This window comes from Falco punctatus (assembly GCF_963210335.1).
Source record: "Falco punctatus genome assembly, chromosome: 4".
Taxonomy (NCBI): Eukaryota; Metazoa; Chordata; class Aves; order Falconiformes; family Falconidae; genus Falco; species Falco punctatus.
The window spans coordinates 112508664-112526479 of NC_137583.1; the positions used below are offsets into that span (position 1 = coordinate 112508664).

General features: G+C 52.1%; 1 protein-coding gene across 1 annotated transcript; it reads right to left on the reverse strand.

The window, feature by feature from the left end:
• Positions 1–2854: 2854 nt before the first annotated feature.
• On the reverse strand, positions 2855–17570 carry LOC308062030 (hydrocephalus-inducing protein homolog). The gene is made up of 5 exons (XM_080382877.1): positions 15729–17570; positions 13713–13780; positions 11501–11736; positions 10602–10702; positions 2855–9356 (listed from the first exon to the last, which is right to left on the reverse strand). The coding sequence occupies exons 1-5, from the start codon at positions 15983–15985 to the stop codon at positions 9143–9145; spliced, it is 876 nt and encodes a 291-aa protein (XP_080239003.1). The 5' UTR covers positions 15986–17570; the 3' UTR covers positions 2855–9142.
• Positions 17571–17816: the final 246 nt, after the last annotated feature.

Genomic DNA, 17816 nt, shown 5'->3' on the forward strand with positions numbered 1-17816 from the left:
TCCCCGTCGAGCCCTGCTGCGCGGCACAGAGGCACTGTCAGCATCCCTGCGCACGCACAGCTCCCTAGGGACATCACCCCTGGGGAGAAGGCACCGGAGCCGGCCTCGAGTGGAGGCCAGCAAGAGCTGTCCCTTCTGGGCCACGAGGAATTCCTCGGAAACAGCGTCCTCCAAAGAGAGGGGAACCAAATCCTGCCTCTTCCTGCCTCTGGGGGTTTATCAGAGCTTTCTGACTCTGTCGTTGCAGGTGCTGACTGATTTTCACCGGCTGAACAGCTGTGACTCCTGGGCCCCTGCAGCTGCTGTTGACAATAAAAGATTTATTTCCCTCTCCTGACTGTGTCTGCCATAGGGTCTTGTGGAGTGGGGAGCTCTTGTGCTGGGGTGGACCCTCGGGGAGGAGATTGGGATCGTCCCTTGCCCCAGCACCCTTTCCAGCGGGCATCGGGGCTGAGTTGAGGGGCTTTAGGAGGAAAAGCAAAGCACAGAGCCACACGGGAGAGGGGGTTGGAAGGGACCCGTGGAGGTCCTCTGGGCCAAGCCCTCTGCTCCAGCACGCTCACCTCGAGCAGGTCGCAGAGAACTGTGTGCCCTTGGCCTTTGAAGATCTCCAAGGACAGAGACTGCACAACCTCCTTGGACAACCTCTGCCAGCATTTGACTGCCCCGAGGGGAAAAATTTGCCATTTCAGTCTCTCCTTTCACTGTACCACATTCCAGAACAGCCATGACATGACAAGCTCCCTACAGCTCTGGCAAAACCAAACTGGGTGGAAATCAGCCAACTGGTACTGCTGTGTAAGCAGCACAGCCTTTAAACCCAAACCAAGGGTTTAATTCTAAAGGTCAGCTGTTGGAGCACCATGAGGCTCTGGTGGGACAGCTCTGGAAAGAGTTAAGCCTACGCATCTTCAAAAGTTCTGCTCACCTTGGAAGAGGCCACATATGCAGGGCTAGCGCTGCCCGTACCCTGGAAGGTTAATTTAACCCTAATTTCTAAATAGCACTGCAGATACCATTTGAAGTCTGTCTCTGTCTCACTAGGAGCAAACGCTGACCCGCTGGCTAATTATTCAGCTGCTTTGGGGGTGCGGGGTGGGGTGGGGTGGGGTGGGGGGGTCGTAATTTGCAGTAGATTTAAAAACCACCTGCTCCGACTTCAGTGAGAGCAGCTGGGGAGAACTGCAGCCAATGCTGACATGCTCTTCAAAGCCTTCACTGCCCGCAGCCTGCACGGTTTGCTCAGAGAGCAACAGAATCACCTGTCAGCCAGAACAAGGAACAGAATCACTAAAGCAGCATCCCCTCATCGGCACTGTTTTTAAGTTTATCTCCTCCGTGTTTTGCTGTCTCTCCATATGGCCGTTTCGTTGATAAAGGCAGTGTCGCCAAAAGCTTGAGGTAATAAACAATTAAATTAGTAAATGAAAAAAATTGTGTGCTAGAGGGGACAAGCCAGTATGGGAATGGGAACTGCGTGTTCTGCCCTTGCTTACACCACACCTGACCAAGAGCCTTTATACATTGCCTGAAAAATCAGTTATCTGCAGTGAATCCCAGTGACAAGACAAATAGTTACGTCTTTTTTTCTTTTTTTAAAAAACACACAAAACTTGGTCTCTTCTGCAAGGTCAGCTCCAGTTGAATGTGACAGCAGCGCATCCCTGGGAACGCCGAAGGGGATCTGCATTGAGCCACCAGGCACCCTCCTGAAGACGACGCAGCTGGCTGTACGACCGCTGCTGGAAACCAGGCAGCAGCGAGCTTCACCTGGAGCACAGGGCTCTGGATCAGGGAGGTCAGGGACCAGGCTGAAGGAGACAGGACCCCGCATTACGACTGTCATGAGAAGAGGAAATCCCAAGGAAGGTCTTCTGCCTCCTCCCTCGTTACAAGGCGCTGGGAAACCATTTGCGCCCTGTGGCAGCACATAACAGACCCAGCACGGGGGTTATGCACGCAGAGAAAAGCTGCCACTGACTAAGAAAACTTACACCCTAGGCCTATCTTTTCTTTCCTGATCACAGAGACGTGACATGCAGCTGCCTTCTGTGATGCCAAGAGATGTCAGCCTTAGCAGCCACACAAAAGATCCCTGAGAAGACAGCATGACAAAGAACAAGTAGGAAATGATCTAAGAATGATGCTTTTTCCTTTCTGCAGGGAGAGCAAACACTTCCATCAGTCCATAACAAGCCTTTGGCACTTGTCAATATGGCAAAAATCAGGCACTTAGGGAGGCAGGAAAAGAAGATGACAGTGGAGGAAGGAGGAGAAACAGCCACTTTTGTCAGCAGGTTACATCAGCCCCCCGCTAAGCTGCAACAGCTCCATCATGTTGACCCATTCCTCCAGTCTTTTTTTACCCAAGACAGACACAAATCCTCCCCTTGCTGGATCCAGAGGATTCCCTAACAGGCTGGGCTGCCTGGCAGCTGGGAAAGCAATCTGACAGGGAAAAGCACACCCGACAGACACAGGATTTGCTGGGTGAGCACAGGACGACACACTGGTCCCAAGGGTCGCAGATCTGCAGACACCCTGGCAAGCAGGGATAAGCCAACCGAGGACGCAGGTATGCAGTCCCTACACCCCTCTTCCAACCCAAAAAGCCCCATCTCAATGCACAGATTTGGCGGGGTTTTATTTATCTTCATTGGGTGGCAGAGATGCTCCCTGCTGCTCCCTGCAACTGAGAACAGAACAGACACAACTCACCCAGCAGAGAGGAGAGGGGTACAGGGAAGCTGGTGCCTGAGGGGTACTGCAAGTAATTCCTGAAGTCACTATCCCAAAGTGAAGCTCACCACAAATCATGCTGGCTTGCTCAGGGGATCTTGTCTCCCACAAGCGAGCAGCAAGCTTGCCTTAACAGGAAGAGCAATGTACGCTCGACGGTTAAGAGTACCATCGGGGTGGCAGCACGGCCACCTGCATTACAGCATTTTCCTTTTCTGTTTCAAACAAGACACCAGCCTTTCGTTTGCCCTGTTGCTGCCCCTTAAATTAACCTCCTTCAGTTTGTCAAGCTGCCCGTCAGTCTGCGTAACATTTCCGATGCAATGCTCCTGTGAAAATTTCAGTCAATAACTGGCTCTTTCAAGTGGAGACCATGATCTCTGAGCCTCACAGCCACCGTTTGCAGATTGGCCAACAAATGGGAGACAGGGAAATGACGGCTCACCACCCTGCAGCAACCTCCAAGCAGGAATCAGAGCAGCGGCTTTGGCGCTTTAGAGGACACAAGGCTTGGGTTCAGGGACACGGGGGAATGAAGGATGCCCGTGTCACCCATCAGCAGGGCTAAGGCACAGCCCAGCCTGCTCCGCTCTCAGATGGACACGTGCACGTCACCCTGACACCCGACTGCATCTCAGGCTTTATCTCCACAATTATTCAGTCCCCTCTGCTTCCCATCAAGGAGCTGCCAGGCAGCATAAGGCAGCCAAGGGCAAAACTTCAACTGGGGCAGCAAAAGAGCAGCAGAGCAGGCAGCTGCTGAGGGCCAGGGCGCAGCTCGGGCACATCCTGCCCACGCCCGCGCTGCTCCCATCAGGCAGCCTCAGCAGCACCGTGCCCGGAGTCTGTCTGAAGAGCCCTTGGTGAAGCGGCTGATGGAGCAGGTTCCCAGGACCTGCCTCCTGGCATGTCTCCATGAGAGCAGCAGCTGCCCTGAAAAGCAGAGATGCTCACCATGGGGGAACTCAGCCCCGTGGAGTCAGCAGAGGGGAGCATCACACACACACAGAGTAACAGAGCAGCTGGGGCTGGCGAGACCTCTGGAGATCATCTGGTCCAAGCCACTGCTCAAGCAGAGCCCGTCTTTATTGCAGGGAAAGAAACCGTCCCTGAGCCGCCTCGTATTACTGCTCTAGTGATCGATCAGCCCCAGGATTGGCAGGGATGGCGGTGAAGCACGACAGGCTTTATTGCCCAGTCCCATGGGTTAGGGCCCTGAGGCAACGGAGGGGCAGATGTACCCTGCAAGCCCCCCGGCGACACCGCGAGCTGCCCGGGGAGGAGGGAAGGCATTGCACCGGGGCAGCAGGACCCGAACAGCTCTGCGGGTCACTGCCTGCGACAGGCATGCAAACCCATCATTTCAACACCAGTACCAGCCATCCCCGGTGGCTTGCTCTCGCCACAGATGGCAAGCGGGTTTTCATGGTGGATTCAAAGAAAGCTGCCCTGGGAATCCCTCCCCCACTTGGAGGTTACCTTTGTCCCCCAAACAGCTGGAAAAGCCGCAAGGAGGAAATTCGTCCCCCTCCTGCTTGGCCCAGGAGGCTGAGCCTGGCCTCTCGCACGCTGCCTGATGCTTTACCCGCAGACCCAGCCAAGCCCACAGAGCCAGGCCTGGGTGAACCAGCTCCACAAATCCCACCCACCTAGCGTGGAGCAGAACAAACCTCCTCCCAACCCTGTTTTTAAGCCCCTCACAGATCCCACCTCCAGTGAGCGGCACATCCCACCCAGCCTCCGCACGGGAGCCCTCCCTGGCTGCACCAGCCCTGCCCCCCCTGCCAGGGCAGCGACCCAACCTCCTCCTGCCATGCAGCTTGTCAGCTGCAGCCTCCATCAGTTCAACGGCCTTTCCCTGCGGCTGGCCTCCGGAGATGCTCTGCAACGTGATGGAGCCCACACACTCTGTAGCTACACAACCCCTACCGTTATATTTTTGTGCAACACCACAGCTGGTTGGGCCCCCAGCAGGTGTGAAACTCACCTCACCACAGGCAGGTTGAGGACAAACTTCACACCCCAGACTCTGTCACAAACAGCAGTCTGACACAAAGCAAACGCAGACCTAATGGGGAAAGCGTCGGGAAATCCATGCCCTTCCAGGAGCAAAGGGCCACAGGGGCTCTTGATCCCAGAGCTCCAAAGACACGACTCTCCGTTAAATACCGTCCAAAAAACAGAGGGAAAACTTGTAAAGATGATCCAGACTCCTTTCTGCACAAACGTCTATGCAAGCTGTCTATTTTACTGAGGGGTGCCCCAGCTAAAACTGCCCCCAGAGCCAGGCTCCTCTCGCTGCGTTGGGACGGAATATCTTGCTTTCTCTCTGTGACAGCAATACGGAAACGTTGCATGTAAAAATCAGGCCACAGGCTGCTACAGACCAGTCAATTTTCATTGGGAAATAGCCCCACAGATACTTACCATCTCTACACAGAAGGATGCAGGGATGACAGCCTGATTGGAGAGGTGGAGAGTTTTGGACGCATCTTGTAGAACTTCAATACTGCCGGAATTGATCTCACTCAGATGCACGTAGACAACCCGTCCTTCTCCAACGCTCACTAAACAGATATTCTGCTCCAGGAAGCAGGTAGAAAAGAAAAAGGAAAAGCAGGGGAAGTTAAAAAATATGTGACAGCTCTAAGTGTCCTCCTCGACTGGGCGATAAGTACGGCTGTTGGAAGTTTTCAGTGTTGCAAGGCTGAAACAGAAGGCCTGGGGCAAGTGCAGGCTCGGGAGCGATCCCATCCGAAAGCCTCAAGCTCCCGTTCTCAGGGGACAGAGAAACCCTGGGTCCCACGCTTTCCTTTCCAGACCTCCTCCACAGTTAGCTCTCCTTTCTCTGCCTTGTGCCTGCTCCCGCTCCTTCTGCCGCTCAGCCTTGCCCCAAACCTCCCTGACCGCTGCTGCTGCACAGCGACACTTGGACAGTTACTTCTCTGACATTCCCAAAAATGCACCTCTGCAAACCAGCACAAGCCAGAAGCGAAGCAGGCTCTTCAGAGCAGAGATCGTGCAAGTTACGGCCTCTGATGTGTGCTTATGTGTATTCCTGGTATGACATGAATAACAGGCATTAATTATTAATTACATCATTCAAGCGGTATTTTTTCTCTTGACAGTCAGACCCAAAAGCTTTCTCCTTGCAGAACTGGCACAGACTACTGGAGGAGGAACACAGATCCCTTTGCTAAACCACCTTCCCACATCATTAAAAACAACGAGTACTTGTCCAGTCTTGCGGTGGATTTCACTGGTTCCAAACACCTCAACACTTCAACAGGGTCTGGATGCATAAAACTCCCAACACTGACCAGACGCCGTATGATTCACTGGAGGGCACAGAGTACGATTTAACCAAAAAAGAAACCAGCCTCCACGATGTAAAACCTTTAATGATGTCTGGCTCAAGGAAGTGGTATTGACAGTTGTCAGAATCACCAGCCCAACTCAGCCAGAAGCAGCAGCATCCAGAAATGCTCATCCCTTGACAGGGCACTGCTGCGTGCAACTAAGAGCCAAAAACCTCACCTACCAAGGCTGGGGCCTCCAAAATAAGGAACTGAAGCCATGCACGATGATGCATGTCTGGGCGATGCTGCCCAAAGCTCCTAGGAAGGAGGAGCTGCAGGGAAGAGCTGCGCCTCGCCAGCCAGCTCAGCTACCCGGTGACAGCGGGACAGCAGCAGCAAAGGCAGGGCAGAGCCCTTTGGAGATGAGCGGAACAACATCTGGAGGATGCCCAGGAGAGCTGCCTTCTGTCAGACTGTGTACTAACACCACGCATCCTCACCACCAAGGAGAGGGCTTCAAAAACCCCAACCCCTTCATCTACAGGGTTCTAAAAGGGACAAGGAAAATGCCATTCAACAGCGTTACAGGCAACATGGCACAGGGAAAGGCAGCAACAAGTGGTGGCAGCTCTGCCATCGGCAATATTGCCACAGCTACAGACACAGCCGCCCCCCCCCAGCACCGCTGGCTTTGTCAATAGGTAGGTCATGTCACATTTGATCACTTAGGAACAAAGAGCATCTGACCCTGGCGGACAGCTGTGCTTGAGTGCCCGCTTATTCCGACAGCAGCCAGCTGCCAAACCCCCTGCCCACGGCACACGAGGCTGCCTTGCCACCAGTAATGCCAGCGCTGGGATTTACCAGCTCCTTCATGCAGATGCCACACGCCAAACTGGAGCGGTCACGCGGTCACCTGCAAACCAAATACCCAACAACAGAGCTGTGGAGGGACTCTGCACATCCTGGATGAAAGATCTGTACCACATTCCGCCTGTAACGGTGGTAAAGACCAGGCATCAACACTGGGCACCGCAGCCTAAGGCAAGAACGGGCTTTGAAGTTCTATTGGAACACGCAGCCATTCCCAAGGTCAGACTTGCATCCGTACGGGTAGGATCTGCCACCAGTGCAGGACACGTAACAAGACAGCCAGCTCTTCTGCCAGCCCAGAAAGCTTTGGGTGCGTCAGCTACCAGGGAACTGCTGGAACTGCACTGCAACCAGAAGACAGACCTATAGAAAATGCAACGCATCTAGTCCTTTCTTTAGGGACAGCTATGCTTCTCCAGCTGAAATGCTCGCCCTTTGGGCAAAACATTGACACGTTCACGTCCAAATAGAAAAGATTAAGGTAAGGTCAACTTTCAATTTATAAATTGTTAGCCCAAGGGTAAAAGCTTTTCAAGGTACCTGTAGTTCAAAATCCAGCTGACATTTAAACAACTGGTTATTCCAGTGGGGAGAAACCCTCCTCTTTCGGGGAAGCATGCCTTCTGTTTGCAAGCAACTGTTTTGTCAAACGTGAGACTTCCCTGCAAAGCCTGCATTGCCTGGCCTTGCTGTTGACTGGTTTACATGCACATCCCCAGCAGCCAGGGTTGAGATGATCAGTGGCATCCAGGGGATTTGGCATCATCATTTCAATTGTTTATAAAAAGTTTATATCCCTGCAATTGCTTTCAAAATGTCAGCCTTCCTTTCTGTTACAGAAAGCTTCGGGTTCTCGGGAATCCTCTGATAGCCCCTTCCGCGCTCAGAGAGAGGACAAGACATTTTAAAACGGCTGCTTCAAAAGTTAGTATCCTTTTAAATTAAAGTTTAATTAACTATATTTGTTCTCGATTTCAGCCAGTGGAAGCCAGGACACCACATACAACATTCTCTTGCCTACACTTTGTTGTTGCTGCTGTATATGCCTGAATGCAAATGTCTTGTAGGAGCCTTTAGTCCAGGAATGCTTTGCCTCACCCCTTTTCAAGCTTGGTAGGGAAAAAAAAAAAAAAAAGAAAAAACCCCCCTGTGCTCCAGATGCAAGCAGTGTGGAGTCTCATGCGTCTTTGGCTGGGGCTTTTGGCAAAGAGATACGATGGATATTTCTCAGGCGGGATGGACCTGACTTTCAGGAAAGCTTAAATCCAGCTTTACAGAAATCATCATTTCAGCACGGTCTCTTACACCGCTCTTGCTTTAGTGGTATTCAGCGATGTCCCCGTGCGCTCCTGAACAAGAGTCCTAATGAAGCAGCAGTTCCTGCTCATCTCGTAACGCAGGAGAGCAAGAGACCCAGGAATTGCTCTGGGTTTCAGACTGGGCTTGTTATCCCGCCTCACACGTCCATAATCAAACACCATCTCAGACACTTAGATTTCCACCTAAGAGGACACCACCCTTCTCTAGGCATTAGCTGCTACTTATGCCATGAATCCCTTCTTTCCGTGTCCGCACCAGCCACATATTATGACGTTCTCCTTCTCCCTGGCAGAACCTCTGTACACTTTATGCCCACCAAGATGAGTCACACAAAGGCACGCATCTCGCCTAGCACTCACCAGCGGGGATCTTTCATTCCCAAACACTGAGACACTAGCCATAGTGTCCTGCCTTCCTATCGCCTGGGCTTCCAGCGTAAACGGCATCTCCACCGAGCTGTGAGGCTGGATAATCCCACACGGCACAGGGCTGGAGTACCACACAGCAGCATCTTCCTTGTGCTCTATAAGGGACAGAATCAAAGACAACTTCAGAGTGACCTCTGAGGAAACTTCAAGCTCCTTAACATCTACCACAACGGCAATTCACCCACCTTTTTAAAAATCCCTAGGAGAAAGCAGAAAGGCGCAACGCAAGGTGCAAGATTTATATGGGCCTAATTAGCATCCTCGCAGGGTCCAAAAGCTGCTGCACTCACAAACACCCACTCCGGCGCTGGTGGCCTCCTTGCAGCAGCTTTTCACAACCCTCAAAGTTCTCCTGCATGAAAGCACCCCAAAGACTAGAACCGAAACTGCTTCCTGAAGAGTTCAAACCGCTTCTGAAGTTCATATTCAGGTAGCTTCCCGTTCTCTCCAAAACTTTAGGTTTGAATAAAAAACAGCAAGGTCTTATCCAAACCCCGCTTTTTTCCTAATAAACCCCTCGATAACGACGTTTGAGGGCAGGAGGCGAACACGATGCCAAACCTGAGGAAGGACTCCACAGCAGCCTGGAAGATCGCTATCGTTCACAAGGGTCAGCATCCACTCGTAAGAGAATTTCAGACAGCACCGTCCAAATCTCAGAACAGGGCTGAGCACGTGCAGCGGAGGAACGACACATCTGGGTGAAGAGATGACCAAAGGGAATTAGAGACACTGAGAGAATGTAGAAGTTGTTTACTCCCCAAACAGCATGAAACAGACACAACGCATTTGTCTCTGCCAGATAGACATTTCCTACCTCTATGGCAATCAATCACCTCTAACTTCTTCTTACTCAACAGCCTCTTGTAAAGGAGGGGCAGCCCCAGACTCCCGTGGCAGAGGCTGCCCAGTGCCCTGCCCCAGTGCTCTCTCATCAAGCTCTGCCCCTCCTTTGCCCCAGGAGGCCGGCAAGGACCCTCCCACAGTCCCAGCAAGGCACGAGCTCTGCGGGAGCCTTCCCGCTGGGGACCAGTGCTCCCCAAAGCTCAAGGAAAACAAGACTCCCGCATCTCAGTAAAAGCAACTCCCTCCTCTCCCGTACCGCTCTCGCCCTGCCTGAAACCTCAGCCGCTTGCCCCCGCAATGGAGGGCACCAGCACCGCCTGCCTCTCGCAGTGGGTGACCAGCCTCTCCCAGCTCCTGCAGCTGCCTGGGTCCTCTACCCACCAGCCCACACGCTGACTCTTCCCATTCCCACTCGTTTTACAAAATTGCAGCCCAGGCACCCAGTGGGTGACTCTGCCGGGGAGAGGGAACAGCGCCAGCGAACTGCGTCCCTCTCGTCATTAAACTGGCACCCGCTGCGGCACAACGGCATTGAACGTGGCTGCAGCTTTTGGCTTAAGTCTGGGAACGTTCATGCTCAAGAGAACCAGAGAAACCTGAGCTCACCTGCCACACCAAGGACTAGTTTCCCCTCACCAGTCCTGTCGTAAGCCCCTTTCCCATTTGCACACGCCTGCACTAACTGAGCCAAACCCCAGCTTTCAGCAGGCTGCTCGCCGCCTTCCAAACAAATGCTGCATTTTGGGCCAACCCAGCAGAAGCCCACCGCTTGCAGGGAGAAGCAGGAGCAGCCCTTTGGAGATTCGTTACTCCTCAAGTCCCAGACAACAGGCCAATAGTGAATATAATCACTGCTCCCTTAAAAATAAAATAAAATTTAAAAAAAGAGAGAGGCATGGCCCTGAGCACTGAGCAGAGGTGCCTCTCAACATGGGCTGCTTTCAAAGCACGGCTGTGCTCACAGCGAGCTGGGCAGAACTAGCTCGTGAGGCAACATTTCTCATTTGGAGCTGAAGCCAGGACACCCCACGCCGGGCAGCGCGCTGGGCATGGGTACGCGGGGAAAGGTGGCCAGCTGCAAGGAAAGCGCCGGTACCTGGCTGTGAGAGGCAGCGCCAACACCTCCTGGCCAACACCACCCACGTCCACCACCAGCGCCAGCTCGTATCGCCTCACCGTGCTGGAACACAGGGTGACCTGGTAGAGGAGAAGAGCGTCAAATACTTAATCACTGCCAGAAGCCATCAGCCACGCGTGGTGTCCTCTGGCTCTCACCCACGGTCAGGAAAGGGAGCGATATTTTGCCTTACTTCTTCTGCTGGTCCACGTGTAGACCACTGTCTTTCCGAGTAACAAAACTCTTCTGGCGATATCCGATTTATTAAGTACGCCTTGCATACCAGGGCATATGTAAGCTAAATTAAAGCACAATTAATGTTCTACTTGCCACTGGGACCAATTTTTACTCTCGACTACAACAGCACAAATCCAGAGGAAGTCTGTTGACTTTCACAGAATGAGTCCAGCTTTACAGTGGGAAGCTGAGGGCAAAACGTGGCCCAGCAGCAGCTGTGCAGCTCACGGCTGCTGGAGCTTTTCCAGTCCTCGCTGCAGTGGATGCAACCATTCTGCTCAACACGAGAGGAAAGATAAGAGCGGGAAGAATAGCAAACTGCTTTATGCAATGACATCTTCCTTTTAACAGTCACCTTCTGTCCCCATCCTTCCTTGGCCCACTTTAAATCAAATAGCTCTAAGCAGCTCAGACACACACGCATGGCTTCTGTGCTTGACCGGAGGGTACATGATCCTTGGCTTACAACTTTGGAAACAAAACGGTGCCGCCCCAGAGTACCCCAGCTCACAAAAACCTAACACGAACACCGATCTCTTACTTGCGTTATGCCCAAAGCCAGCAGCACTACAGCCCTCCTGCGCACCAGTGAAGCTTCAGCTCCACCTGTTGAAGCATGTTTGGCCGGGCTCGTGCCATACCTGGATATCCAGGGCTCCTTGGGAGCGGATGGTCCCCTTGCAGGGCATTATGGTGAATTCAGTTGGCTTGATGTGATGTTGGGCTCCCTTTCTCCAGGACGGGCAAGTGTTGTCTGATATCTGAGCAAAACTGGTGACGCTGCGCTGTCCTGAGCCATCGCCAGGGATGCGAAGGTTGAAAGTCATGGGAACCAAGGAGGTGTTAGTGAGGCGACACGGCAGGGTGCGAGGAAAGCCTGGGAAGGTGAGACAAATATCAGTTAAGTCCCCGGTTATCCCATGATTCCCGGTGTGACTCTCCTGTTAGGACAGACCGGTGCTTGTTGTTTATCTCTTTTCAGTGTGAATGAGAGGTAATGGAGAAGCTCAGGGAGGAGTGAGTTGTGACTGGAGTTGCTTTTTCCATGGATGGCACAGCTTGCTTCCTTGGCAATGGGCAGTGCCGTTGGTGCTGGAGAGCTGTCTCTACCTGTGAGGAGCCCTCTCACCTGCCCCAAAACCAGCCCCAACTCTTTCTCACTGATCAGTGTGCACCCAGACAGAGCATTTATTCTGAAAATTCAGCCTGTAAAATCCCCCATTAACTCCATGAACATTCCCCCAGCTTTCAATATATGAAAGTAGGGCATTGTCATGTAAGGAAAAGAAAGGATGAAACTGGGCACTACAACATGATGCATTGCACTCTAATGCAGTTTCTCTAGGCAGGACCCTTAAGGCATCTCCTGTTTTGGGGCAACCAGACTGAGCACATGACAACTCAGCCCACCTCACTGCAGGCAAACCTGATGCTCCCTTAGAAATGAGCAGGAACTGTGTCTCACCTTACCTAACAAACGGGGACATCACATCCACACTGCCTTTGATTACTGCCCACAAAGCCTGACATCACTTCAGCTCTGACACTTGCTTTCCACAATGGAAAACCAGTGATACAACCACACTGGGTGAGGGGGTGGCTGTTCTGCAGAGGCAGGACACCAGCCTGCAGCTTGGTCTGGAGCAGACACCAGCTCTGCCAGAAGAAGACACCTCCCATGCCCTGCTTACCAAGTGCTATTTGAATAAAGACAGGGAGGAAAACCACCTGCAGACACAGCAGATAGTTTCTCTGTGCCCAGCAGCAGTGACCATTGCCCACCGCCAGCAATTACTCCGGCAGGGAGGCGGGGGTGGGGCACAGAAAGGACATGCACCGACTGACCCACTGCACAGCCCCAAATGGGACCGAAGTCACCAGATGCAGACAACAGCCAGCAGCACAGTGACAAGAAGCAAAAATACAATAGCTGCCTTCAGCTGAAAAGGCCTTGTTAATGAAATCAGATTAAGTAGGATGAATCTCCTATTACACAACCGCATTTCTGCCGGTGCGTTTCTTGTGGGTTTATTTATTCAAAAGGAAGCAGAGAAGTGGCCGAGTGGTGATGCAGGGAGAGGGGCAAGCAGCTCAGGGAAAGTATTGAGATTTCCTAGAAAGTCCACAAACAGCATGAAACCACAGAGGCATCCTGGGCACAGAATGATCATGGCCCTTCAATCAATCCACAATTGATTCCACATGTAAACTTTAGATCATCTCAGTACAAAGCCTTTTCTCTGAGACTCAAGATGGAGAATCAGAATCTGCGTTTCGGTGGAGATGCTCTGGGTGCTCAGCCACCGGCTCCGTCAGTGGAGCAGTGCTTCGGATGGGGAAGGAGGAGGAGCCCACATCTCTGGAGACATCACTGCCCAATCCAATGCCGAGCTACTGCCTGGGCTTATTACTGGGCAGGTGATAACGAGGAGCCCTCACAGCACAAATTAACAGCTCACACTAAAGGTCAAGTGGGTAAGTGGTGTCCTCGCCTTGCAACAGGAACGTTCACCCTGAGCAGCCACAGGCTAGCGTGTGGCTCCAACTCCCTTCTCCTGCAGCCCCATCCCCTGGGCCCTTCTGGGACAAGGGCTTTCACCATCATTCTGCCGCCAAGGATTGGGAGGTAGGGGCTGAGCAGGCTCTGAGGGCACCAGAAAAATACTGTTTTTCTATTCCTTTGGTCCTGTTTGATCTCACGGCAGGAAAATACCACCTGAGCAAGCGACAGCACTGGTTCTAACACCCTGAAGGCTGCTGTGGAGGAACACAAGCGACAGACGCTCCCAAAGCGCTTCATTTCAGCAAGGCACAGACCTCCCCACCAGCGGTCCAAGCCCAGGCCATACTCACCAAAGGAGACGTCGCCAAAGTGGAGGGAGGGTACATTGAAAGGGAAAGTCGGTCCGATGACACAGCCCCTGTAAGGACAAAGGCAGAGGAGGAACTGGCTTGGTTAAAAAGGACTGCAAAGCGTTTGGCTTTCGTTACCACCGGGACGGATAGAAGCTGGTCTCAGCAGCACAGTGGGCTTCAAATCAACCCGTCACCCCTGCGCTCGGCACAGCATCCCTGTGCACAGGAGGCAGCCAAAGCAACGTGGTCAGCAGGTGGCAGCTGCTGAGGTGGCTCAGGGCACCAGGGCAGGCAGGGTACACCCCTAGGTTGCTGCTGGCCCAGTGAAGGACCCTGAACAAGTGGTGGCTCTGTGCCTCAGTTTCCCCATCTGTCATGTGACGGGCAGAGCTGTCCATGCAGAAGCAGGTTCATTGTAACTAGCCCTCTCAGCCACAGGTTCCCTGCTTTGGTATCTCTTTGCTGGAACTGGCCTTTCCATGGGCTACATGGACATCTTCCTCAGACCTTATTCAACACTATCATTATGCGTGCAGGATTTTGAGGCACGAATCCACAGGAGCCCCAGACATCTACTGAGAAACGCAGCACAAGTTCTACACAGTGGATGGCTGAATCTTGGAGGAAAGTATCAACTTGTCACCAGTGCACCGGCTGACACATCCAAGAGCAAGACTATTTGCACCACCGAACATGAGTGTCCTGAAGCCACCACACCAGCTCGCCCATCCCTAAATTCAGAGAGGTTCCAAACTCCAAAACTCACCAACATCCACTGAAATCAGCACTTGAAGCTGCACAACATTCATTAATTTCATGGTTGATGACAATCAATGCCATCTCTGCCTCTTGGTGAAAAAAACAAATAGAGATCAAGGACCACAGTGACCCATGCCTCCTAGTTTTATTCACAGGACTGCCACCGGGTCTCTCGTACACATGAACAGACCCCAGCCTCCCGCAGGAGGGACCTGCACTCACCTGTGGTGTCCCAGTTCCAACATCCCTTTCTAAAGAGCAAAAGAACAAGCGTTCAGGACCTCATCAGGTCTGTTTCCAAGTAAAGAGTGATCACCTATGGTTTGGGCATCTTCTGACCGCACAATCAAAAAGCACTCAAAATCTGACTTTCAGGAGTTTCAATCCCATGCTAATTCTCGATTCCTGGAGCTGAATCAGTTCCTGAGAACAAGTTAGGTAGCAAATCCCTTCTGACAATGAGGTTCCCTCTCCAAGGACCTCACATAATCAGACTTAACCTCCCGAGCCCCAGCATCCTACTCTGGATGGAGCAAAGGGAGCAGACATGCTTTCCGTAATAGCACTTGCCAAAAGACGATAGAAAACTGCCTCCAAACCAGCCACACCTGGGTCTCACACTGGGAAACTGCCAAGGGTGAGCCTTGCAGCGAGGGGGGAAATAACTGCCGTTTCTGCTGAGCACACAGGAGCTGTGCTCAAGGAAGTCAGACCTGAAGGACTGCCCAGAGGGCTCGGCCAAGCAGCCAGCCCAGAGCCCTGTGCGCTACAGCCGGTAACAGCACAGCTTGCAAGAGAACGGGGGAAGAGGGCAGTCTTTATGGCAACAGCCACATCTTCCAATAGTGCTTCTGAAGGGAGATCGGGGTCCTCGCAGAGCAGGAAGGAGCACAAGGTAGGAGAGGAACCACCTGCACTCCCACCGCTGTTCCTTCCTCTGCAGCCCCGTGTCCCACCAGCCAGCTCACCTCCGCTCAAAAGAACTGGGAGTTTTTCCCTCCCTGGAGAACTAAATCCAGTGCACACACCCCCCGAAGAGGGAGGCTCAGCTTGCCCTGGTGGGTGGGCATCTCAAAAGCATTTGAAACAAACAGCTTGAGTTGTGGGGCTGGAGAATGAGAGATAAGGGCTGGACAGGGATCCTTGGAACAAAGGCAAGACAGAAAGCAAGGAGGCAGATGCCATCTCGAGGAGAGGAGTCTGCAGTGGGAATTACTGTGGAGGCACCCCCCAGGCTCCTGTAACCCTCCTCACCTGACGGTCAAGGTCATGGGCTCAGGGGACCCATCCACACTGAACCAGAATTCTTCTGTGAACTGCCCCAGGGCGGTGGAACTGAAGGAGATCTGGATGACTTGGAGGCCATCTGGTAAAACGATGCCCTCCTGGGGGAGAAAGGAGAAGCAGGAGCCCAGAGCGGTCGCTGGAGGGACCAACTTGAAGGGGGCATCGATGACTCCTTTGTTAAACAGGATCACCTGCAGCAGCAAGAAAGCAAAATGGAAATACATGAGGAATCTTCTTTCCTTACAGAAGGCTGATTTGTTTTCTAATTAAACATCTACAAAAGGCAGAAGATGCTGTGTGCTGCTGCTTGGCTGAGGCCAAAGAAAACACAACAGCACAGTTTCTGCCTTTGGGTTTTTGCATGCAAAACAGCGATAACTCCACATAAACAGAGTCACTCTGGGTTTATTCCACTGGCACAGAGCAGTCCGCTTGGACTTGCAGGGCTGAGGATGTGCTCAGCATCACCAAGGCGATGCAGACGTGCCCCAAAGAGCAGCAAAGGGCGGTCGCAGCATTACTAGCGAATTGTCACCTAACTGCTCCCGCTCCAGATGAGCCCAGTCCTGCCAAGGGCAAAACACATTCAGCTCCCATTACAGCCAGCAAGTTTACTGGATGTAGAAAATACCTCGGGACAGCCCTGTAACCAGCTTCAGCAGCACTCCCCGACTCTGCTAGGGTACGTCAGTGAGGCGCATTTTATTCTTTTCTTTAATCTGAGAGTCTCTTTGTCTTTGCTCAACCAGACATGTCAAGAAAGGATGAGAGTGAGGTGCATAGCAGCTCCACCTGTTCTAAAGAATCTCTTTCATAAATATCCACAGCCATCATCTACTCATTTACCACTGTTCCAACAAGCTACACAATCCTGCAGCATTTGCTGAGATTCAGCAAGAAATGCCCACACCTGCCTGTGAGTATCAGCACACTGGTGGTCACCAAACCTACCCAAAGCAAAGCTCTACAGTTTCCGAAGGCTGCAGGTGAAATCCTGCCATTTCTGTGGACTTATCTACCTGCTTGGCAGTTATTTTCCCTAACTTTTGTCCTCGCAAAACCTGTCAGAAAAACTGAGACAGAAGCAGAGGTACAGCCCTTATTTTTTTAATTTTGCAGCTGCCGTTGAAAACATTCCTGTATTCAAATTCTGCACTGGTAACTTGGAAACTACTCATATGTTTTACACCTTAAATACAAATTGCACTTAGGGATCCTACACTGAGGTTTACCTCCAGTCTGGCTGCTTAATACAGCACTTAGAGTATCATCTACTTATTCGCATTTTCTCCAGTAATGAAACCAATACATTGATATATATTGAATCAATAAAGAATCAGCATTAAAAAATGCATACAGTGCACAATATTTTGGCAAGAAAACACCTGAACGTGTCCTTCCCTGCAACAGTCAAGCTTTTGAAAGTGTCTGGCACGATGTATTGCCTCATTTTCTACCTCCTCCAGTTGCTGTATCTTTTTTTTTTTTTTTTTTTTTTTTTTTTTTTTGAGAAAACTTGCCACCATCGGCGGAGGGAGGCAAATACGCAGAAAGCTCCTTGCTTCATTTCCAGAACTGCTCTGCTCTGTTCATAGAGCCAGAGGGGCACCAGGTCTGAAGGTTGGCAGGAGGCTGGTCAGCAGGGACAGCGCTCCCAGTGCCTGCAAGGGCAGCTCTGCGCGGGGAGGCTGCCCGGCTTCCCTCTGGCACCAGGAACCAGCAGGATGCGCTTCACTGAAAGGTGTTTGCAACGGACTCGAGTCGGAACACAACACGTTTGTTCCAGCCGCTTTTTAACCGCCAGGGTACCAGGGCTGAAACAAAAGCCTCTGGATACTGACCTTTTTGACCCGGTGTTGCTTTCATGTGTCAAGGGCTGGATTTTCTGCATGAAGCCTCCCAGCTGATCTCAAAGGGAGGTTGCCAAAACGCAGGGATCGGGGCTTTGTGGACAACATACGCACCTTTCAGACCCCATCAAAACTATCCAGATTCTGCAAAAACTCCCACATTTAACTTACATCAAATAATGCATGCACATAACTGCCTGTGTTG